Source organism: Channa argus, chromosome 6, assembly GCF_033026475.1.
Source record: "Channa argus isolate prfri chromosome 6, Channa argus male v1.0, whole genome shotgun sequence".
Lineage (NCBI taxonomy): Eukaryota > Metazoa > Chordata > Actinopteri > Anabantiformes > Channidae > Channa > Channa argus.
This window is the reverse complement of record NC_090202.1, coordinates 16,465,543-16,489,028: the sequence shown is the minus strand read 5'-3', so window position 1 is coordinate 16,489,028 and position 23,486 is coordinate 16,465,543. Positions and strand designations below refer to the sequence as shown.

At 37.8% G+C, this 23,486-nt stretch overlaps 5 protein-coding genes across 5 annotated transcripts; 3 read left to right on the top strand and 2 right to left on the bottom strand.

The window, feature by feature from the left end:
* Nucleotides 1–12: 12 nt before the first annotated feature.
* Nucleotides 13–2,216, bottom strand: c5ar1 (complement C5a receptor 1). Its single transcript, XM_067506563.1, has 2 exons — nt 2,117–2,216; nt 13–1,846 (listed from the first exon to the last, which is right to left on the bottom strand). The coding sequence occupies exon 2, from the start codon at nt 1,832–1,834 to the stop codon at nt 800–802; it is 1,035 nt and encodes a 344-aa protein (XP_067362664.1). The 5' UTR covers nt 1,835–1,846; nt 2,117–2,216; the 3' UTR covers nt 13–799.
* Nucleotides 2,217–4,235: 2,019 nt separating this feature from the next.
* Nucleotides 4,236–12,433, bottom strand: lbhl (LBH regulator of WNT signaling pathway, like). Its single transcript, XM_067506566.1, has 4 exons — nt 9,341–12,433; nt 5,580–5,655; nt 4,895–5,189; nt 4,236–4,320 (listed from the first exon to the last, which is right to left on the bottom strand). The coding sequence occupies exons 1-4, from the start codon at nt 9,424–9,426 to the stop codon at nt 4,250–4,252; spliced, it is 528 nt and encodes a 175-aa protein (XP_067362667.1). The 5' UTR covers nt 9,427–12,433; the 3' UTR covers nt 4,236–4,249.
* A 79-nt stretch (nt 12,434–12,512) lies between these two features.
* On the top strand, nt 12,513–16,138 carry polr2i (RNA polymerase II subunit I). The gene is made up of 6 exons (XM_067506567.1): nt 12,513–12,682; nt 12,802–12,856; nt 13,698–13,771; nt 14,091–14,165; nt 15,099–15,150; nt 15,414–16,138. Exons 1-6 carry the CDS (start codon nt 12,621–12,623, stop codon nt 15,474–15,476), a joined length of 381 nt encoding a protein of 126 aa, XP_067362668.1. The 5' UTR covers nt 12,513–12,620; the 3' UTR covers nt 15,477–16,138.
* Nucleotides 16,139–16,291: 153 nt separating this feature from the next.
* pglyrp5 (peptidoglycan recognition protein 5) lies at nt 16,292–19,759 on the top strand. The gene is made up of 4 exons (XM_067506564.1): nt 16,292–16,623; nt 16,733–16,928; nt 17,124–17,242; nt 17,419–19,759. The coding sequence occupies exons 1-4, from the start codon at nt 16,518–16,520 to the stop codon at nt 17,592–17,594; spliced, it is 597 nt and encodes a 198-aa protein (XP_067362665.1). The 5' UTR covers nt 16,292–16,517; the 3' UTR covers nt 17,595–19,759.
* Nucleotides 19,760–21,061: 1,302 nt separating this feature from the next.
* On the top strand, nt 21,062–23,486 carry foxg1c (forkhead box G1c). The gene has a single exon (XM_067506562.1). The coding sequence runs from the start codon at nt 21,210–21,212 to the stop codon at nt 22,599–22,601; it is 1,392 nt and encodes a 463-aa protein (XP_067362663.1). The 5' UTR covers nt 21,062–21,209; the 3' UTR covers nt 22,602–23,486.

The window sequence follows — 23,486 nt, the reverse complement described above, 5'->3', positions numbered from 1 at the left end:
GGTTTATAATAGTACTGACAGCCATGTTATCACTGGTAAAGCACAATTTGTTTATCATGTCTAACAATATTCATTTATTCATAGTATATAATATCTAATTACAAACCTGAATACAGATCTCAAACAATTTTTTTCATGGTGTTGATAAAACAATTAACACAATTGCTTGAAACACAGATAAACAGGACTGAGAGCAAAAAAGAAGATGTATTTAAAAATGTTTTGCATTTCTACAGGAAATGTTGAAGATTGGCCAACGGTTCCTCATTTCCTGTAATCTTGGTGCATTCAAACTTATCTCTCACTTCAGTGGAAGTACATCCAAAATAACAGTTGGGTTGGTGTGCTATACTCCTGCCTAACACTTTATTTACACTTATAGCATCTATTTGTGTTACTCTTATGGCACAGTACAGTACAATAAAAAACTTGAAAAAAAAAAACAGAAAACATCTTCCCCATCAATTTACCGGCAGTATTTCAAGCTATTTTGACTTGGAATTTTCATTTTTTATCTTTCCAGATCCTCTCGGAACATATACACATAGGATTTTTCTAGCTTAGTCCAATCACTGACCTGCTGAAAGTTAATTTAACTGATAAAAGCATGTTAAAACACTCACAGGACAGTTTTTAACAACATACAATGTTAAAGCAAAGCACATTTGATAGTGATAATCCTGGATATGCATAATATCTCCACTTTATTGAGTCACAATGTGTCCAAACATCATCTTTATGTCTGCAAATTACCTGGCTAATGTGAGCATATTGTGTGGATATCAAAGTTAGTACAGCATCAGATTTTAGTTGCTTCCCTCCCATTGCTCGTGCTCTTGGTGTCTGTATGAGTGATGCTTTGCCTGGCTGTAGGGTCCTCAGTGATGAATTGAAGCATGTTGCGCAGGGAGCGGTTCATGCTGTCCTTGAATCCTCGGCCCAGACACACATACAGCAGTGGGTTGAGACAACTGTTCAAATATGCCAGGCAGAGTGTTAAAACGTGTGCCAGGTAAATTTTTGGATTCTGTTCAAAATGTCGAGGGGTAATCAAGTATAGAAAGTCCACAATATGCATTGGGAACAAGCACAAGAAGAAGGTCAACACCACAGCAATGATGACCCTCACTGTTCGCTGGGAACGTGTCCGACCACGCGTCAGTCCTCTCTCTGCTTTGCAGTACACCACTATGTGACACACCACAATAACCAGGAAAGGCAGTAAGAACCCCATCAGGAAGCGGAAGATGGTAAGCAGCCACGCACTGAAGACTGTGTTCACTGTCTGGCACTCTCGCTTTTCTTCACCTGCATTAATCTCCTGGGTGTAAATAAACTGGGGGATGCTGTATATCAGGGCCAGGCACCAGACACCAACACACCCCCAGGCAGCCTGCTTAGGTCTTCTGTTGTTCTGGCACCATACAGGTTTGGTAACCATCAACCAGCGATCAACGCTAATCAGAACCAGCTGCAGGACGCTGCAGTACATCACCAGCCAAAACAAGCTTTTGACCACTGTGCACGCCAGCGGCCCAAAGGGCCAGTGATCATCATGGGCTAATGGGACCATGAGCAGGGGGATCGAGAGGCAGCACAGAAGATCAGCCAGTGCAAGATTGAGGAACCAGAGAGAAGTGACAGAGCGGGGCATGCAAAACCCTGTCACCCATATCACTAGAGCATTTCCAGGGACACCCAGCAGGACCACAAGACCGTAAAAGACCAGAGCTACTATCTGGATTGGTTGAATCTCAGGGGTAACATCAAAATCAGGTAATGTGTAATTAAAATCCAATTTCATAAAACTGTTATTAAAGTCGTCATAATCCATGACTGTTTAAATCTGTAAATGGAAAAGAAATATATCAGCATAATTTGTAATTTTTAAATTAACATAACTATATTCACAATTTTATAGATCAATTTGTTGGACAAATATTTCATTTAAAATAAAGAATTGCACGCTGTCCCTTATCTAGCGAAGCCAATGTACAGTCACAAAGAATGATAATTATCTTTACCATATAAGCCTCATTAAAGTTTAATTATTTACTACATTGTAGTTACAAAATCTTAACATTTGAAATTTAAGTTTGGTGGATTTTTCTCTTACCGTTCTGTCAGCCGTTTGATGTTGCACCCACAGTTGTCAGCTGCTATGGAGCTCTTCTCCTTTTCAGGCTTTTTATATCCACTATCTCTTGCACGCAACCATTTATGCAAATTCTCTCTGACAAGTTGTCCATATGTGAAGGAAGTGTTGAAGTCTTTGAACTTTAAGCTTAAGGCAGCAACAGCATTTAGGCATATTTCAAAGTTTAATAAGCATAGATAAATGAGTACATGCCTGGCACGTCAGACAATAGTTATATACATGATGAGGTAAAGTGATATTATTATGTATATTTATGCTGTGTACTTTATTCAATAGAGACATAAAAGTAATTCACATTATTTACTTCTGCTACTATCAGATTCTGCTTCCTTAGCCTTACGTGTTAATGCTTTATCTACAATTTGTCCCGTCTTCTACTGATATCATGCATTTACTAGGTATTTCTGCTCTAACACTTCAATACGCCTGCAAAGGGGAAACTGTAGTAAAAAGTAAAGATGATTTTAGTAAAATTTTTTATACATCATCCTATTTTGATCAGGATGTAAAAACCAGTCACTTGCAGGTACCATTTATTAACTATTGATTCCAATTTACATTTAGTTAATTTGTAGACGCTTCTATCCAAAATTGTTTTCATGTTAATTACAAAGAAAGCAGAAAATCAGATTGGAAAACAGAAAATATATTTCAAGTGCATAGGAAGTACAGAAGAGTTCTGCCTTCGAAAAGTTTTTGAAAAGAGGCTGGGAGGCTGCTGAGCAAGCAGAGTTTGGTCGATTGTTCCTCGTTGTAGGACCACAGAGCAAAATATCTTTGCTTGTGATCACTTCCTGTGTGGTGAAGGGACCTCTAGACGGTGTTTGTTGGTAGAGAACAGTGGCTGGGAGGGATTGTAGACCTGGTTGACGGTGTTTAGGTCGAAAAGTGCTGTGTTTGCGTAAAATAATTATACAAACATGTCACACCAAAAACATAAATTCCTCTTTTACTGGGACAAAATACTTTATTGTGAAATCATTATATTCATTGTACATGCACAACTTTTTCATATATACAATTTATTGACAAATCAATCTACAAACACATAAGAAAACTACAGAGTATTATTCTCAATTGCATCTACAGCTAGTGAATGGAAACAAAACCACTTCTGCCTTTTTCTTTTTTTGGGAGGGGGGGGTAAAAATGTTTGACACATCTAACAACATCCAGTGTTACAAAATAACTGTCAGTGACGATTGCAGCCCTGTGAAAATTAATTGCTGAATTGCTGATGCTGACAATCATAGCATTCGTCATGCAAGTTACTCAAAAGAGACATTTGTGGTTTGGGTTTTTTTATGTAGAAATTTAGATCAGTCATCTAAATCAATTATTAACTTGGTGAAATCTGTCTTAAAAAGTTATATATGCTATAAATCAAAGTGAGACAGACAGAGAACATCAAGTATATTTTATACCACTTTAATAAAGAGTACACCTGTAGAGTTTATATAGAGGTTAATTTCCTTGGTGGTGATCTAGGAGGAATGAATTTAATAAGGTACAGGCTGTTATCTTTTTTAGAGACAAGGTAGGGAAACTTAACAAAACACAAACTAAAGAGATGTGCTGTTATGCCGTTATCGTCTTTCAACCTAACAACAGAAATGAAACCCAAAGCTGCACTGTCAGCAGAATTTCCCATAATGTTGCTCAATCTTTTATTTTTAAGATGCACAAGCTGATTTTGTGTGTATTTAAAGCCTTGTTTGTGTTCCTATGTAAACAGTTGACACGTAAAAACCTAATACAGTTTAGGCGTTTCTGTTATTTATATAAATGTGTTGTACACAATAATAGAAACTCTTGTTGGACTGCTGTAATATGCTGCATTGGTTTTGGCTTAGTGTTGCTAAAGAACAACAGCAAAGTGTAACGCTTACCTTCTTCACACTGATATAAAAGTGAACATAAGTTTCACAGTTTTCAAGTAGCTGTTTGTGACTAAAACATATTTTAATAATTGTGTTATCCAATAATCAACATTTCAGTTCAGCCTTTGCATCATCTGTGGTCACTGTGTTGTGTCTGTAAGTGATGGAGGTGAAGTATTATGGGGGGGGGGGGGGGGGGGGGGGGGTCGGGTCAGTTGAGAGCTGGAGCGCTGCTCGGTGGAAGTGTAGGGGTGTCATCTCTAAATGCATCTGACTGAAGGTCTGCAGAAAGAAAAAGTAAAATGTTTTTTTTGTTCAAAATAAATTAAACAATGATTCTTAACTAAACCTTAACTTCAACTCATACAGACTTTGCCTTATCAATACAACATCATCACTTTACTCCAATATTGCATTAAGTGATTTTTTAAATTTATTTTTAAATTGAAAACACATTGAGTTACCTTGTATTGAAATGTGCTCTATAAATAAATGTGCTTTGCACACTTAGATGTGTATGTAACATGGCAAACATTTGTAGAATATTTCTAATCATTTGTCTTGATTTGAAAGCAGTAACAATTTTGTTATTACTGTATGTGACTAGTGTTTTCTGTGTGAACAGGCTGTAAGTTTGTATTTCAATCAACAACTTTGCCACTCAGGGTTCAGATGAACAAAAAAAAAAATTTTGACTCGCCCCGCTTATCTGATTCATCATGCATCACACTCCACCAAAATTAGAGAAGTGACATGGCAAAAAGAAAAAGGTCAGCATTTCCATTATGCTGCAAATTGGCTCTTCCACTGGATACACTCTATAAATTTAGAAAGCATGGTAAAACCCCCAACTCACCAATGAGTGTCAAGCCTTGCTGCTGGTTTAGTATAACTGATGTTTCCTCTTCATCCTCCTCTTCTCCCCAGTCTGTGATGTTGGCTGGAGGGATGCATTGCTCCAAGAAAAGGTCCTCCTCATCTTCCTCCATATCGGTGTTTTCTGGAGGCCAGCGCAGCTCTCCGCTCTCCACCTCACTCACCTCCGTCGGTTCCACAACAATGGATGGTAAGCGCTCCTTTTGGTGGTCATGGTCCAGGTTGTTCAAGGAGGCCTCTGGGCTTAGGACAACCTCAACAGGATCAGGGAAGATCTGGGGGAAAAGTTGGGAGAGCTGACTGACAACTGAGGACAGAAGTCCTACTGCAAACAACAAATTTAATTTTGTAACAATCTGTAAATCTCTGTTAGCTCTTATAATTTTGAAATCAGTTATGAAGTCCATCTTTTGGACCACTCTCATGTTGATAGATAATCCTACAGACCATTCTCTCACACACACACACAACTACATGATGCGTGGGCCATGGATACTGTGTACTTATAATGTTTTATGGTTTATAATCCTTGTTTTAGTTCACATTTGTCTCTCTGTCAAGCATTTTGTGCCCAACTTGTGTTTTTACATTGTCTTGCATGATAAATTCAACTGGATACACGCTTATTTGAGCTTGTTTGGTCACAGCACAATGGTGGAGCATACCTGTAATGTCAGTCTTTCTTCCTTCCTTTGCACTTCTTCGCAGTTTGGATTGTGACCACTGATCTCTTCCATGCCTCTGCAGGAGAAACAAACTCACAATCAGGTACAGAAACTCATATTTAGTTTTATAGAAACAGTTATTTAGTTGTACTAGCACAGCAGAATAAAAGTTAATTTAAATGCCCCACAAGACTCCTTGGCTGAAACCAAGAAATCTACAGTGATCTCATTATCACTGATACCGTGTGGACCTACATAATAAAAAGATGGAAGTGCCTACACCGCCACACCACTGACACTCTTGTTTACACATGTTTATCTGACATGTCTACCACTGAGGACCACAGTTTGACATTGCACAAGGACAATGGACAAGATGAAATCTTTAATCCTGTTTTCTGTGAAGTAAATTTGTTATCCCAGAGCTGAATTACAAAACTATCCCAGCGCCCAAAGTCCTTGTCTTTTGATTGGTCTGAAATTTTCCATCTCAAATGTCATTGGACAAAGCTGGTCTGCCTCTGTGATTTACAGTATGATTTACTGTATCTGAATGGGAGACTGAAAAAACACAGTTATGGTTCTGTCAACATTTACAACAGGCTCCAAGCTTTAGTAGCTGAAGCCTTTAAAATCTCTGGGTCATCTCCCGACTTCTCTGTGCAGGCACATTTTACACAGGGTGTGATTAATACGAAAAACCCAAAATTTCACAAAGACCATAGTCCTGCAACCTTTCTGCCCACTTTATGCTGGGCGCACAGTCCACAGTGTCTATAAAGTAGACACTTGGTTCAGATATATACTTGAGCCTGTTTCTAACTTCAATCTGTTTATGGTCTCCAGAAAAGCTGCTGGGGAGATTATGAAGAGTGAGGATCTCTTGGAATCCTCTTTTTTTTAACCCTCTCTCTTTTTCCCAGTGTTTCCAAGTATCTCTTCACTCTCCGTGTTGTTGTCATTCAGAGCCCTGGAGTAATGATATAATCTGTTAAATCATGCTTACTCTTTAATGAAATTTCAGTTTAAAGCCACATTTAATCTGTTTGCTTTCTGCTAGTACACTGTGTTGGGTACATTTTGATATTTGCCAACAGCAGATTCAGTTAGTTGTTACGCAAACCTTCAGTGGCACACAACATAACAGTTTTGAAACATTTGAGTTTCAAAATGAAAGCATGTTATAGGAGGAGGGGGAGATACCATTAAAATGCTTTTCAATGATATAACTGAGAAAATCTTAAAGAAGCTTTATGTTCACAGGTATTTTTTTCTCCAAAGGAAATTGTGAAAATATATGAAAAGTGGCCCATTGGGAAGGTACTATAAGTTTCACATGAGAAAAGTATTTACGGGAACAATCATAATACTGGTAGCATCGCTGTTGGGTTTAACACTTCTGTAATGAAATTTAGTGCTGATATTCAGGGTTCTCAGCTGACGTATCCTAATAATTGATGAGCTCCTTATATGTCCCCTGCCAGTTGTCAGTAATGTTGTCTAATACATGGATACTAAATAACACCAAACCTATTAATATTCCCATCAGCCTCAGCTGTACTTTGTTTTTCTCTGTCGTTAGAAAGAAAGAAGACAGAATAACAACAGTCTGTTCAAAATCATCTGGCAACCCACAAGTAATTTTCCCGTTGACAACAATGATAAAATTCAGTAAGTGCTGACAGGATACCTCAATCTACAAACAAAAATTTTTATCTATGAAGGTTTTATATTTGTTTACACAGGGTGTATTGAATGTACAGGACCACACAGTACCTGGGTGCTCCTTTCATCTTTCAGCCCAGTGTCCAATTTGTTTTATACATCAATGCTATGTTTGTTTTGTCACATTAACATGTGTATATTAGCATGTTAACTCGAAGCTCTGTTGCCTTGAGCTGTTGTTTGGATTAGAGACTCACATGTTGATCCAAGATGTGCAGTGCTTGACCTGCTTTATTTACTACATGTCCTAATAGGGCTACAATGTGTCAAAGGTCAGAATGAATACTTTTCTAACTTTGAGGTTCTCAGATCAGATTTTTTGATTGATTGATTCCTGATAACTTTTCCTGCAAACCCATATAATGTGATAGATTTCGGCTAAATGTTTCTAATCATCAACCAGAGTTTCATTGTATAATATGACAAATGAAGGAACACTAAGCCAGTTTGCACAGCTGTCAAAACGAGGGCGGCCTGTTCTCATCTAAATAGGATCAACTTTGGGAGGATGCTATCATTTTTGACCCACTTGTGAATGTGTGTAGCCCTACAATTCAATTTCTGATATTGCTGACAACTGTGTCACACTAAGCTGTTTGTGTGCCACCTGGGATGGAAACATTCAGCAGCTCTTATGATGAAGAAGCTTAACCTCCATGTAATCCTTCTCATACACACTTCCTCTAAGCACCTGCACATTTACACTCAGTCAACATTCCCTCTTTGTTTGTGCAGACTAATGCATTTTGCATAACGAAACTTGCACAACAATAAAACCTATGTTATGAATCAAATAAAAGGAATGCACTAAAAATTGTATTTAACAACGTACATTTGAAGGAAAAATCTGAATATCAGAAAAAATATTCCACAAGCCTGATGTGGAGATTTTAAAAGCTTAATTTCATCTGTCACTATTTTAGACAAACACAAGATTTTACACTGCTGTAATGGACACAAGCCAAATAATCGAGGAAATGCTATACATATATGAATTCAGATGCTTTTTCATGTCAAACTAAGGCCTAAGTTAACACTAATCAACTAAGAATGTTATTGGTAAGAGTGTAAGGGGAAGGAGTCACTGCACTGATGGAACTGTACAAAAACCAAGTAAGAACAGTTTTTCTAGCTCTTGTGATGCAATGAATGAACAGCTAGAAAAACTGGTCTTACTTGATTTTTGTACAGTTGTATCAGTGCCCTATATTATATGAATGAAATGTGTGCCTCAATGTGGCTAGCAAGAAAAGAATTGCTAACCACAGCAAGGGTTCCAGTCTTGACCACAGCTAATTTACATTTTCACACACAGAATTACAGGATAATGCTCAAACATACTTTAACTTAGTTTCTGTTCTTCTCTTAAAGTATTTAAATTCTGTTATTTAAATTAATTTCTTTTCTGCTTTGCCTTCTCTTCTATGTATTTTTTTCCAACTTAACTCATGATTGTTATCTGTTAATCAGTTGTCTCACTCTTTACCCTCAATGCTAAGTTTCAGTTTTTTGTAAAAATGTTGGAACGTAAAATAATTTGCAAAATTTAAATTGGTGTACTGGATTGTGGTGCATCTTGTTCTCCCCATCTACATACATGAGAACAGCACCATACATAGTTAGAACTCCCATAATGATCATGTATTTTATAATTTTCTCTCAACGATATGAGCTTTTAGAAATAGGTTTCTTTAGCATGGCTGTTAGGTTGGATTGTGTTCATTTTACATTTGTGTGCCTAATAAAAAGCTCCTCCTCACCACAAATGGGTAAAGTACATTTGCTAAAAGTTGATATTAGTATTCAAATTGTTCTACAGGTCAGATGCTCCAGGGTAGCTAAAGGAATCTTATGGTGAATTGGGTTGTCTACTATCTGTCTATTTTGATGGTTAGTTTTGCATTTGCTGGTTTGCTTCCACAGACTATTCTGTCTATTCCACAGCATCAACAGTGAACTTTCTGTGTTTTTTCAGGGATATGTTCATGGACATGACATAAAAGGGAAGTCAGCATCAGAAAGATTCTAGTTCTTACCCCTCATTTGCAGTCAGGTCTTCCTCATCTTGGCAGAACTCCACAGTGGTGAAGCCTGGCTCCTCCTCATTGAGTACAGATGACATAAGAGGGGGTACAGGAGGAGGTGAGCAGCTCCCACAGCATTCCCCTTCTACAGAGCCTTCAGAGAAGATTTTGGCCTCCAGGGCGAAGTCTGGAAGGGGAGAGGCCCAAACCCTTGGGGATCCCAGGAGAGGGTCAAGAGGCACAGGTGTGCCTGATATCCTTTGTCAGTCAGGTCAGCACCAGTTTCACTTCAATGCTGAGTTCGTCTACTAGGCCAAGGCTTATGTACTCCCTTGTCTCCTGTGTCCAAGTTCTTTTCTTAATGTCTCTCTCAATATCCCTCTCTGTCCTGCCCCTCCTACTGCCAGGCTTTGGAGAAGAGCGGGATTAGCGTCTCTTTCGATTTACAGAGGCTGGGTGGGTGACGTCAGCTAGGCTTGACAGTCCCCTCTGATGTGTTAGTACACTGCGTTGCCTGTGCATCTGTACATAAGCATATGAAGGGCACATGGATCGCACATAGCCCCCTGTTGATGGACCCTAAATTGTATAAACATGAGTACAACTTCCCAGAAAATGTTTAAAGAGAAGTTTAGCACAAAGTAAATATAAGCTCTTCCCCATTATATCGGTTTGTCTGCCATCTCTCTTCCCAACTGTGATAGCTGTTGCTCCATCAGTGGATTTAGATTTGGACGATTCATGGAATTAGCTAAGGGATGAAGAGCTCAGGGTTGGGGAGGGGATAGCTATCTATCTAGCTATCTATATATATAGATATATCTATATATATAGCAGTATGTAATCCCCTCTGTTTGCTAAGTCACTAGGTTATGCCTTAGAATCTGTACTTCTTGCTTTTGAAGAACCTTGTAGCTGACAGACTAAAAATTACACCCTACAAATAATTATTGACATTGACAGTTGAAAACATTTGTCAGTTATCAGCCTGTTCTGCCTGATAAGAGCAACACTTTCACCATTTGAATCAAAGTTTACATAAATTCTGCATATTATTGCTGCCATATACAATATCTGATCTGCTGCACATTTAAATTTAGATTTCATTGCTTTACATTTAAAAGTATATACTATACATAGGTGTTTGTTTGTTTTTTCTAATTTATTTTTAAAAAATTATATACTGACATTTTATAATGGAGCTGAATTGATTTAAAAATGTAAGTAAAATAAAGTTTTAGTGTGAAAAGAGTTTGTGTCAATAGACAGACTATAAGATTTAACAAAATAAAAGCTAAAAGTAAGTAACAATTATTTTTATCATGAATTGTGTATTTGGTTTTGTTTTAATTTCATTTTAATTTTTATTTCATTTTCTTTTTTCATCTCTTGAGCTTTTACATTTTGTATTATTTTCTGAACAGATATTGTGGCTGATGAGGATTTGTTGGAAGGCAGAATATCTAAGCGACACCACTCAAGTTATCAGCAGAAAAAAGTATGTTTGCTAAAGAAAAAACAAAGCAAGAGTCAAATAAAATGTAGAACCTTCACATGAGATATTTTTCATCTGTGATTTAATTTGTGTTTCTCAAATGGAGGTGAGACATTTTTATAAAGCCAGAGGCAGAGGCACTACATCTGATTACCAGTTTGTAACATTGTTCTGTTTTTTTCCTCACTCTTAATCTCCCATCTGGGTTGTGTTTACACTCTAATTCTCTATGATCCTGCCACTTGTTTTAGCTGTATTACTGATGACTTATATATATATATATATTCAAATGCAAATTGTAGTCAAAATGCCAATATTATCCTTGGCTATATGCATACACAAAACAAATAGGAAAACTGTAATTAGTGCAGACAAGTCTGTGCACTAACACTAATCTCTGAGTCAAATGGTGGCAAAAAGAAAGATTCAGACAGATGTCCATTTTTAATCAGATACAAATGAGTGTTTGAGTGTGGATTAATTAGAACCGATGTACAAAAACACTGGATTGTTCAACAGTGGACTGCACTGACATCAGCTGCACAGTATGTTGTCATACTCCTAGCACATGTTGAACCATACATGACATGAAATGTTGCATGTGGTTTGTTAAGTTAAGAGACAATTATTGCGCTGACACCACATCCTTCCTTCTTCCTTTGATGGACAACTTTCAGATGATGCTGCAAACCAGTAGTTATTTTTATTGTTGCCTTCAATAATAAATGGTTGTAATCCATACCATCAAAGTCTTTCAAATAGTTAAAGGGAAATGTAGTTTGAATGTCTAAATTTGCATTGCTTTGATATATTATACAAACACTCACATTTTTATTTTGTATATCATATCCGAAATTAGTCGTCCACGGACCAAAGGGTCAGTGGTTTGATCCCCGGCATAAAAACTGTGCCATATCAACATGCAGACAAAGATCCGCTGTGGTGACCCTGGATAAGCCGAAAGGAAAAAAAAAATCCAAAATTAGTTATAATTGAAATAATCACGTAATTTCATTTTGTTTACATTTGGTAATCTTTTGGTAATCTAATAATCTTCAGTCTAGAGAAGGTAAAAGTCCTAACAGGTACCCAGACCTGTCACATGTAGGCCTAAGTACTGTGTTTTCCTTGTAAGATTGGTTTTAGATAAGCTAAATTGTACATATATTGCTTAATATTAGCTCCACCTATACAAGCAATGATTTTTTACTCTAGATTTGTATTAATTATTAACATGTTTGGTTCAAGTGTATTGCAATGATTACATAATCAGTTTTGCTTAAAATATTGTTGTCTTAGTGGAATACTTTTTGATTTTTTTATCAAGTAAAATGTAGATAATCTGCTTAGTACTTTTTTGCGTAAAGGATTTGCAGAGTTACTCTATTGGGAAAAAACACTGCGTTCTTTGTTGTGACTGACAAAATAGCTTTCTTGCTTAGTTTGAATCTGTGTTTCTTGGTGTTTCCTTGGTGGAAATTGTGTGATTAAGTGTGTTTTAAGTGTGTTTTTGTTTCGTGGCCAAAAAACAACAGAAAATATGTATTTCAATCTGTAAATTATATTAATTATATTCATTAATATTAATTATATGCCTTTTAATGGAAACCAGAAATGTGTTTTTTGTCTGTCTGCCAACAGCTAGGAGGCGCTGTCTGTGAGTTCGTCACATATTCAGTGGATCACGCATGCGCAAATGCTCTGTTTTCAAACGAGGACGCGTTAGCAGCGGTAGGACGTGGACGAGCGTCTCATTTATTGTTTTTGTCAAGTTTATGTTAAGTCTGTGTTTTTGTAATGGATTTAGACAGTGGGACATACGAGCCAGGATTTGTGGGAATACGATTTTGTCAAGAATGGTGAGTTTGTGGGCAAATAAGACTTGGTTTGATTAATTCTTCCGTTAACCTAGCTGACCGAATTTATATAACAAAATTTGTTTGAATGAAAGGATCAACTGTAACAAACTGTTTTTCAGTAACAACATGTTGTACCCTAAAGAAGACAAGGAGAACCGTGTCCTGCTTTATGCGGTAAGTGGCTCGTGGAACCAGGTTGCTGCCTACCACTGTCTACTTGGTCGCTAGCTCCTCTGTTGTTTATGTCTCTAGCTATTACATTCAGTCAGGTTCCAATTAGGTAACGTAAGGTTAATGCTACGTCGACTAAAGTCTGACTAAAGTAAAAGTCGCTCATGAAATACATCGGAACCCGAAAAGTTGGGTGCAGCATATATACATCAGTGCTTGGATTTATGCAGTCATATGTTGGGACAACAGACTTGTTCTGTCATTGGATCGGCTCCTTATTCATTGAGAAACGGAACAGATAGAGACTGCAGATAGTACTTCGGTTTAAACTACATCCTCTGTGTTTTATATAATTTAAAAAATGTGGCGAGTGAGAGGTTTAGAATGCCAACATACTCCGCTGAATGATTCAGGGGCTCTTTTGTGCCCAGTGCTGTGAAAATGTAAATAAGGCTTCTGTTGATGTATGTAGGTATTGACTGTGATTTGACAAATTATAATTGCAAAAATTTTGTAATTGCAATTAAAGCATGGTAATTAGAATGGTATTAATTCCAGGTTATGTTGTTTTTTGTTGTGTAATTGTAGTTTTTTTTGTGTGTGTGTGCATGTATGTTGCAGTGAGCTGTTGTTGCTGCAGTGGTATTCTTTTCTAAATAGCTCTGTGTTTTAATAGTTTGTTTTTGGTAACTCTTTTAGACGAGACAAAGGAGCCTATGGGAGGGGAGGGCATGTTTGAGCACAGGAAGGCAGTGTGCTAGTATTTCTATTGTGGCAATGTACTGTATCTGCTGAATGTCCTGTTTTATTACTATTTTTATAATTTGACTTTCTCAACTCACAGTGCAGGAACTGTGACTACCAACAAGAGGCAGACAACAGCTGCATCTACGTCAATAAGATCACCCATGAGGTTGAGTAAGTAGAAGGAAACCATTTTCATATATGCTTTAATATGTGACCTGCTTCTTGTCCAAGCACTAATACGGTTTTTAGAAATCAACATTAGTGGACAAAGACCAGTCAGTCCCTAGTGCTAGTCTCTTAAAATGTAACCAAAAAAAACCTATAATGAGATTCAACTGTGCCCATACAAACCACAAATTACTTACTTATCATTTTATTGTGTTGAAAAGAAACATTTTAAAAGGTGCCACTGTTACATATTCAACCTGTTCAATTCAGTGACTTGAAGCTTATTTTTGTTCTCAACCATCTTTCTTTGTTCTTTCTTCAGTGAGCTAACACAAATCATTGCTGATGTATCTCAGGATCCAACATTGCCAAGGACAGAGGACCATCCTTGTCCCAAGTAAGCTTTACTATATCAGTCACCCTCACTCATTTTAGGATAATATTGTTTATTCATTTGTGTTATTTTGCTGAAGAAAGCAGTGCAACAAAAAATGCTTTAACTTACATCACAAAATAGGTCAACTAAAGGTTGTCTCCTAAATCTTCACATTCACAAGTTAAACTACCACAGGAAACAGGGCGCACTTGCCTCAGTCCTCAGAAAATAATATTTTTTTACAATCCTGGTTGTTTGACTCTCTTCACCTCCCACATATTTACTTCATTGTTTTACCATCTTGAGTTTGTGGAGGATGCTATGTTAATGTAAAGACTTTGTGTGTTTGTTTTATGTGTGACTTCATGTCTAACTTTTAGATTATCCTAATGTCATGATTGTTGCCTTATAGATGTTGTAAAAACCAGTGCTGCCTTCTTTTATTGCAAAACACCAGTTGATTTAAAATTTCTATATACTGAAAAAAATGTAATTACAGCTGAGATGCAATGACAAATTTGTTAGGGAGCGCAAATTAAACATGAAAGCAAAAACAAATGACAGCCACATTTTGCTATTAATCATGTCATGTGATGAGTTGTGGCTGAGTCACCACAGCGATTGGTCATCACACAACTTCCTGACTTTACACGGATAAGTTGCCTGAAGTTTTCCAAAGATCTCATCACAGATACCAGTAAAGTATCTCCCTTCCCCTTACTTATTTGAGTCAGTGTCTGGGAGCTGTGCCCACATGTAAATGTAAACTTATAATAATCCGATCAATCTATTGCATCACAAAGTCTCTCTGGGGCTTTACATACCTTTAGTTACAGCATGGTACAGCATGGAGGTTACACACTGAAGTTTTTTTCCAGCACGAGCACCAGCATTTTTATGAAGTATGGAGAAGTGGTGTTTCTAAAATTGTGTACCCAATACATCTCTTTCCAGATGTGGTCACAAGGAGGCAGTGTTCTTCCAGTCTCACAGTATGAAGGCTGAGGTAAGCTCTGTAATTAAATACAGTGCATGACCTTAAGTCTTTTGTGCAGTTTATATATGGATAAGTTTACCAGCTTACCGTGGTCAGCAGAATGTCGCTTTCACCTTTTAGCAATATAGTCTGCTTTCATCCAAACGTATACAATTAAGACATTTGTAGTGCTGCAAAACACAGACAAAATTTAAGCTTCCCTCCATACACATAAGATAAAATAAGCAAATAAAACTTAAGTAAAACATTAAACATTTTCCTCCTCCTGACAGGATGCTATGAGACTCTACTATGTCTGCACGGCCCCTCACTGCGGACACCGTTGGACAGAGTAAAGCTGGTGAAAGCACGGGTCTATCATTTTCATCTACATGCTACTCAAAAATATTCCCAGCTGTTGCCCAAATTGGTTTTTGGTTTGTTTTCTTTTTTGTTTTGTTTTGTTTTTTGACCATATCAGTCAGAAACCAAATACAATCAATCTGGTCACTGTGAATATAATAGATTCCATTACTAGACAGTTCTTTGTAGACCCTGGATTCTGTCTTTTATGATGTCCCTTACATGATGTCAGACACCATTTTGTGACTAGAATGGATTAATAGTTTTGGTAACGTTTTGTAATAAAGCCTAAGATTTAGTCTAATTTCACTGTATGATGCAGATACCGATGGAAGAAAGCAAGACATTGGGGAACAAATTTTAACTGTCTACTGGTTCTCATGAGATGCAGTTCTTAGAAAAAGACCTAAAGTAAAAATTGCCTGTTCACATTGACATTGTCTTGTTCACCAAAGTCTTGTTTTCATCCATCGCAACTACATTTAAGTACCAGTGTGAAGTGCTAAGTATTTTATTGGTTCCTGATTCATACGCCTGCATTACACTGACAATTGCAGGCTGCACTATAAATTAGCAATGTGGCTTTTGTTTTATTTTTTTTAAGAGTTGTAATTTTCAGGTATTTTGTTGGAATAAAATACACACTTGTTTGACACGTCTCTAGTGTTTACTCAAACATGTAACAAATACTTCTGTAATTATTCACATTAGTAGACACACCCATGCTTTTGGCAAAACAAACACTAAGTGGCCTCTCTTCAGGGTGTGAAATACTTAATTGTTTAAAGGTTATTCCACTTGTATTCCTCCTACATGATACTTAAACGTCTACCTTACAATCATCTACTCTCCCACAGTTTCTCTGTCATGATATGGAATATTTAAATTCCCTTTTTTGCAAACATGTTTATTTCAAATAATCTCTTGGGTAACTGCTGAATATCTGTAAGACGGCACAATCAGTTAAAAATTTACTTGTGATTGTTGCAGTGACATGTATCCACATTCAATAACAAAGGTAATGTGTGCTTCCCATGACCACACCTCCTGAAACTGGCTTTTTGATAAGGCTGCTGCACATGCTACTACTCGTCAGTCCGCAGCCAAAGCCAAGTGTTTACGGAGTTATGCAGCAGAGAGGTAAACCAACCAATAGCCTTACATACACTTAGAAATATAATTTCATTAATTGTTGCTGATTGGGTAATGACATGAGCAAATATTTCATCGTCATCAAACTGCTTTTCAGTGAATATTGTTTCAAGGCTGGAGTGGGGAGCAGCTGCCCCTGAGCAGAAAGAGAAATTGAAAGCCCCTGCCTGGAGAGTCATCATACATCACACCGCCCTCCCACGCTGCAAAGGCCTGACAGAGGGTAAGGACCAGCTTGTCTGCATTCAGAGAATGCATATGAAAGGAAGAGGCTTTGATGACATTGGATATAAGTGAGTAGTTTGTGCTTTGAGGGCATTTCTTTACATTATTAAAATTAATTCATTTTTCCATCCAGCCAAAAATATTTTTTTAAGCAGTGTTGTGTTCAAAACGCTCAACTTTCAACACAAAATCTGCAAAAATCTTTATTCCTTCTTTGTTAGTGTGACAAGACACTCGATCATACATGATACTTTATGTTTCAGTTTTCTCGTAGGAGGAGATGGTACGTTGTTTGAGGGCCGTGGCTGGGGTGTGGTAGGGGCACATACCAAAGGCAACAATCACGACTCACTGGGAATAGCCTTCATGGGCAATTACAACAGTAAGCACGCATGTTTACTTTTTTGTGACTGCAATAAGAACATGTATGGTAAAGAGTGAAAAAGCAGAGTGGTAAAAAGGTGCACTTTCAATAAGCCTACAAGATGGTTTATAAAGTCAGTAACAGACTGTTCTATTTACATTATACTGCATATATTGCTTCTTCTTTGATTTCAGATGACACACCAAGCACAGAGGAAATTTCATCAGTCAAACTGCTGCTGCAGTGTGGAGTTTCCCAGGGCTTTTTACACAGAGAGTTTGTTTTGTTAGGGCACAGAGATCTGGGAAACACTGAATGTCCAGGAGGAAAACTTTATGCTGCACTGTCAAAACTTAGAGGAACTAAGTAATATCTACTGCTGATTTTGATCAATATTTTATGCCTTAATCTAAGGAAAAAAGAGGATGGCAGCATTGTTTTTTTTTTCTTTTCTAACTGACGAGTGTTGTATCAGGAAGCGGCCCCACAAGTTTCATAGCCTGCCAAACCTTTATCTTGCTGCTGAGGGAGATGTCACATGATACAAGACTAATAGGTGCTAGGCATGCAGAAGTTTACAAACTGTTTCAACATATGTTAAAGTACTGTCAAAGTGTCTTGACATTCTTTCAATTTGTCGTGTCTTAGGTGCAACGTTAATATAGCATGAAATACGTTTTATTTATAAACACATTGCTGATATGGGTGTGATGTTTATGCAGTCATTGTTATGTAATAATCCCCTTCAATTAAATATACCTTCAATTTCAATAGAAAAGGATGCAACGTAACCCTAAACCTAACATATTACAAATGATGCACATTCGGCTATAGTACAAATGTTCTCTTATTATTAACATTTTTTAAAAGAAGGGAGGGAGTGTGTACAAATTTTAAAAAGCATAAAATTTTATCAGTGCAAACGTTTGCACCCCGTTGATATTTTAAAAAATAACTTTTCATTCATAAGTATTCATTTACCATTTGTACAAGCTCAATGTACATTACATTATGTTGATGAAAACAAAAATGCTTAATTTTATTCTTTTTGGCATTTTAAAATAGAGGATGCAAACTTTTTCAACTACCTTTGTGGTATATGTAGGTCCACAGGTTGAACTAAAGGGTGGTGTTCACACTCAAATGTTTTCAGGGTGTCACTGCAAAATCATTATAAACAACGTAACACAGGAAATCAAACATTTCACAAAGAAGATCCAAGAGGATTACAAGTAAGACAACAATGTGTGTTTTCTACAGAGCCGGAAAAATTCCCAACAAGTGCTCACTTGTGCACCATGGGGATTATGGATGGAGGTCCCTATCAAATTGACTAAAAGAAGATACCAACAGATTATACTTTTAGGTCCAGATATGGTGTCTGTTTGACATATGAACTTTAAATCACCCAGGGTAACAGTTAATTCAGTGACTATCAAAGAAACAAACGCACAAGTTGCTACAGCTATGGTAATGTAAGCTTAAATGGCAGCTGGTCAGTGAGGTAAATCAAAACCTTTTTTGTTTTGCACTGTACAGGGATCTCATTTTTAGATTTTGTTGAATGATTGTTGATTGAATGGGAGTGATTAGAAATCATAGGCGGACTTAGAGGGATTTCTTTCTACAGTGCCCATAGCAAATAATAATGAAATGCCTAGTGGGTCTACATCATTGTCTTCAAGGACCAATGCTTTGCTTGTTTTCCAATTATCCCTACCTTCTGATGACTACCTGCCGCAGGTATGTTTAGAAGCTGGAAGATCAGAATTGAGAAGCGTTGCTCAAAGGGACCCTGAAAAAAGATGTATGGTACCTTTTAAGGATCTTGAAGTCAAACCTATGACTAAATTTATGTACAATGGCCAAAGTTATGTGCTTTGTTCTCAGTCTCACACATGAGACATGTATGCCTGTTATTTTTCTATCTAGGAAATTATAAACATAATATACATTTTCCATCTAAAGCAAGCAGACTGCTCCTATTCCAAAAATGCTAGTATAATGCATGTCAGAAAAGGTTAAATACACTGTGTGAACTGTCTGACCTATAGTGAAGTGTAGTTTTGGTGCAGAATCATTCACAGATTTATAAAATCCAGAGTTCTGATAAAATCACTGGCACTAACAGTATATTCTACTCTCTGGCAATGGGATGTTTCCTTATTCGCACAATAAGGACTTTCCCCTAATTCCCTTTGCAATTTGTTCACTTTTTGAGGCAAGAAATCTTCAACTTTTCATTTTAATCTCATTCCTTCATCTTTTTCTTTTGTGCACATATTACTGAGGACTTCAGAAATCCACTCATCACATATCCTATTCTTTTTTCACTCAACACACATGGTTCTTCTGTACTGATAGGGGCCCAGGTGCCCTTTAGATTTCTTTTTTTTTTTATTTTGCCTCTGCCCCTCATGCATCATCAGAAATGCAATGTATAATCCTAATGTATAATTTGCCAATATATAGGGCATTTGTGCCTGTAATGCTGTTTTTTAACTATTCACTCATAAATTTGAGTATCAAAACAGATGTCACTGCTATAGTTTTTCTTTCCATTTTTTTCTTTGGATATAATGTAACCACAATGTTCTCTGCTTCTATGTGATTTATGCACAGTGGACCGGGTAAACGTCATTGAAACAGTATAGCAGGCTGCTAAAAACATCAATATACCTCAATTCTGTATGTTTTTGCTTTTTGCTTGTGTGTGTCTGTGCAAAAAGTTAGACATGAAAATAGGAGTATAGGCATTAAAGCTTCAGCAGAACGAGGGGGCTAATTTATTGTGTTCAAAAACCGTCATGTGCAGATAAATTAAAGGCAGGGTTCCGACTGGCCATGGTGATGAATGTCATCAGAATACTACAAAGTGCTGAACTTTATACCAACACTGTCACATGTAGAACACAAGACCCTGACTCAACCCCCCAACCCCCCCCACCCCCTCTGGCACTATCTTGTGAGTGGATCTTGTATGAGAAACAAGGCTTGGCAGTCTACTACAGACTGAGTGGAATCATCAAGCGTAAAAGATCCAACATGTCTATTTACTGTGCCATTAGGAGGACAACAAGACATTATCTACTGTAGCTTTCTGTCTGAACGTGCCTTGTTAACAGCTGATGAGATGAATCACTGCTGTTTTCTGGAAAAGTCCTGTAAACATTGGTAGAAACATTGATAATGGTAATTGCTCAGGAAATTTTGATTGTTTTGAATTTGACAATTTCATTAACACGAATTTGTTTAGAAATGTCACTTTGATTTAAGTTGAAATAATTATGCTTTGATATTATCCAACTATCGAAACCGCATAGCAGTAAGAGAGCCTGCAGGGTGTTTGGCCCTTGCTGGTTTCCTGTCTTATCAGTGACGCACCATGATTTTTACTCTGACATCAATTTATATCAAAATTAAATCGGTCAGTATGGGTGCATTTCGTTGTTGTCTCAATCTGAATTTGCAAGTTTGTTGTTAAGTGCAATCATCTCGTCCTGGTTTTTGCTAAAACGTTTTAAAAAACATGCGTCTGTTTTTCTCGGTTTGTTGAGGCCTATGGACAACACCAATTCTTATCGGCGATTTGCCAGATTGTGGTGTCAACAAATGCGCCAGAGCAAACAGAAAGAGGCCAATCCCAGGGGGAAAGGCGCGTGTTGAAGGATTGAATTTCAAAAATCGCAGAAATCTTATAATTGAACCTGAGAGTTCAGCAATCAGTCACTCAGACTGAGACCACACTCGGTGTGGTGTTCAAAAGTCTTATGATATTTTTTATTTAGTTTACTTTGGAAATTTTTTGATAATAGGTCTCAATAAAACAACGATGTTTCTGTTACTGCGTTGGATTTGCTTATATTATGATATACTATATCATATGCTGTTCTGTTTTCCTGTGACGTTTCAGTGCACTAACCTACCATGCGCAAATTACGCCACCAAATGTTTCACGTTTTGATCCAAATGCACTACTTTTTTGATGACGAATCCTGCCCTGCTGCGATCATGCGCATTTGTTGTCACGCTGTCTGGCCAGTGCGTCTCCTGCTGCTCACCACTTAGAATCAGCGCATCTTTACACCGTGGGTTTAGTGACGCTCTCTGCCGAACAACTTTGAGCATTTGGGAGCGACTTTTAACCTTTGCAATGGAGGACTTGAAAACTCCGGATCGTTTTTTTCACAAGTCCTCGTTCAGCATCAGCAACTTGTTGTGGAGACGAGAGGGGATGGTGAGTGGGCAGGAATCTCCTTCTCTGTCCCAGAAACTGCACTCCGCGCTTCCAGAGAAATCAAGTGAAGAAGAAAAGTTTGACAGTGAAAACAAGTACGACAACCCAAAACAGCTGTGCACCAAAGTTGACACCAAAGCGGCGCCTGAAAATAGAAAAAGAGAAGGAAATAAGGGAGAAACAAAGAAAACCGGAGTAGCAAATGAAAGCGTCAAACCTGAAAAACCTCCCTTCAGTTACAATGCGCTCATCATGATGGCGATCCGCCAGAGCCCTGATCGACGGCTCACACTCAATGGTATCTATGAGTTTATTATGGACAACTTTCCCTACTACCGACAGAACAGACAAGGGTGGCAAAATTCAATTAGACACAACCTGAGTTTGAATAAGTGCTTCGTTAAAGTGCCGCGCCACTACGATGACCCCGGCAAAGGCAACTACTGGATGCTGGACCCCTGCAGCGAGGACGTCTTCATAGGTGGCACATCAGGGAAACTCAGGCGAAGGGCAGCATCGGGGTCCAGGGCCAAGCTTGCTCTAAAAAGAGGAGGTGGTCGTCTGATGTCCTCCAGCACAGCAACCAGTGTGACCTTGGCTGCAGCGGGCTCTTTTTACTGGCCGGTTCCGCCGTTTCTGCCTCTCCAGACACCAGTGCGCAGCCAAATTGGCGCAGGGACTTACCTGAGCACGCACCCCCGCTTCTCCAACCATGCCGCATCGGTTGTTTCACAGCGATCCCGGCTCAGTGCAACAAGCGCAGCAGACACCGACCGGTTTGTGCAGACGCACCAGGAAATGTCTTACATTGGAGTCAGCTGTGCGCAATCCCGTCGCCATCAGATTGGCACAGCCTGCACTGCTTTCTCCACACCCATCCCTGCATGCACCCTGCCGCTTTCGGATCCATGTTCTTTTAACATGATCTCTGGACAAGCCAGCTACTTTTACTCCCACCAGATACCATTTGCCGCAACATTTAGTCCATGCCAAGAGGAATGCGCAACGACCAAGACATCTCCTGGACATTTTTTATCCAAGAGCGGCCATTCAGACCTCGGTGGATGTTGTAATGACTTTCCCAATTATTGCCCTCAAGTCAGTACAAGTCCTCCTTCGTCCTGGATTATAGAAAAGTAAAGTAACAAACAAAATACCCAACATGTAAAACTTACCATATTGCCATACATGTTAACAAATGTGGCAAAAAAAAAAAACAATTCTTGAATTTCTGCCTGACAATTTGAAAGAGTTGCAGTGATCTAAACTGAAATGGAGAATATTTTGCATACACCTGTAGTCTGTTATTTCATCGGTGTAATTAGGTTATTTGGCGATTGTGTGCAAGCTTAGGCAAAGGCGTCTTCTTGTCATTTTCAAAAATGTGCAAAAAGTATTTGGGCGCTGGTTCAAAATAACTAGCGACACAGTCAAATAATCGAAATTTAAAATATAATAATGACCACTTTGTCAGCATCTGCTGCTCGAAATTACAGTATATTCCTATTTTATAAACATTGTTCTCCACTTATAATTTTCAAGGTAATTAATTTTACGCATGTGTATGCACCTATAGAGACTGTTGTTTGCGCGCATGTCAGTGTTTTAGGCCTACTGCCATAGTCATAATTATCCCACTGCAGAATGCCGACAAATATAAATTCCAAAACGAAATAAAAAGTAAAGAAATAACCATGACCATGTCTGAATTGATTCATTTTAACCAATGTGTTAACAAAGACCTTTAAAAGCTATCAAACTGTGACAGAAGTTAGGTCAGCTCTGATAAGCGAGTAGACAAGGACCAATTGCAGGTGTCTTCATTTAAAAGTAATAATAAAAATAGGTTTAGTCTAACAACCAGAAGTTTAGAATACTAAACCATGTTAGAGGAGTTTCTAATGACATTTAACCTGCTGATTAACAGCACTTAGCCTTTTGTCTTCGACTTCTTTAATGTTGCAACTAAAATATTGCATTCCTATTTTAATTACCCTATTATAATTAAACGATAAATAATGCATT

What these genes read in the sequence shown, in the direction of transcription:
- lbhl (XM_067506566.1), bottom strand. Translation starts at nt 9,426, where the DNA reads ATGTCATCTGTACTCAATGAGGAGGAGCCAGGCTTCACCACTGTGGAG. An exon ending in GACCTGACTGCAAATGAGGG is followed by an intron (nt 5,656 to 9,340) that starts GTAAGAACTAGA and finishes TTTCTCCTGCAG; the next exon opens with AGGCATGGAAGAGATCAGTG. An exon ending in GCAAGGCTTGACACTCATTG is followed by an intron (nt 4,321 to 4,894) that starts GTGAGTTGGGGG and finishes TTCTTTCTGCAG; the next exon opens with ACCTTCAGTCAGATGCATTT.
- polr2i (XM_067506567.1), top strand. Translation starts at nt 12,621, where the DNA reads ATGGATTTAGACAGTGGGACATACGAGCCAGGATTTGTGGGAATACGA. An exon ending in ATACGATTTTGTCAAGAATG is followed by an intron (nt 12,683 to 12,801) that starts GTGAGTTTGTGG and finishes ACTGTTTTTCAG; the next exon opens with TAACAACATGTTGTACCCTA. An exon ending in AAGATCACCCATGAGGTTGA is followed by an intron (nt 13,772 to 14,090) that starts GTAAGTAGAAGG and finishes TTCTTTCTTCAG; the next exon opens with TGAGCTAACACAAATCATTG.
- foxg1c (XM_067506562.1), top strand. Translation starts at nt 21,210, where the DNA reads ATGACGAATCCTGCCCTGCTGCGATCATGCGCATTTGTTGTCACGCTG.
- pglyrp5 (XM_067506564.1), top strand. Translation starts at nt 16,518, where the DNA reads ATGACCACACCTCCTGAAACTGGCTTTTTGATAAGGCTGCTGCACATG. An exon ending in CGGAGTTATGCAGCAGAGAG is followed by an intron (nt 16,624 to 16,732) that starts GTAAACCAACCA and finishes ACTGCTTTTCAG; the next exon opens with TGAATATTGTTTCAAGGCTG. An exon ending in CTTCATGGGCAATTACAACA is followed by an intron (nt 17,243 to 17,418) that starts GTAAGCACGCAT and finishes CTTTGATTTCAG; the next exon opens with ATGACACACCAAGCACAGAG.
- c5ar1 (XM_067506563.1), bottom strand. Translation starts at nt 1,834, where the DNA reads ATGGATTATGACGACTTTAATAACAGTTTTATGAAATTGGATTTTAAT.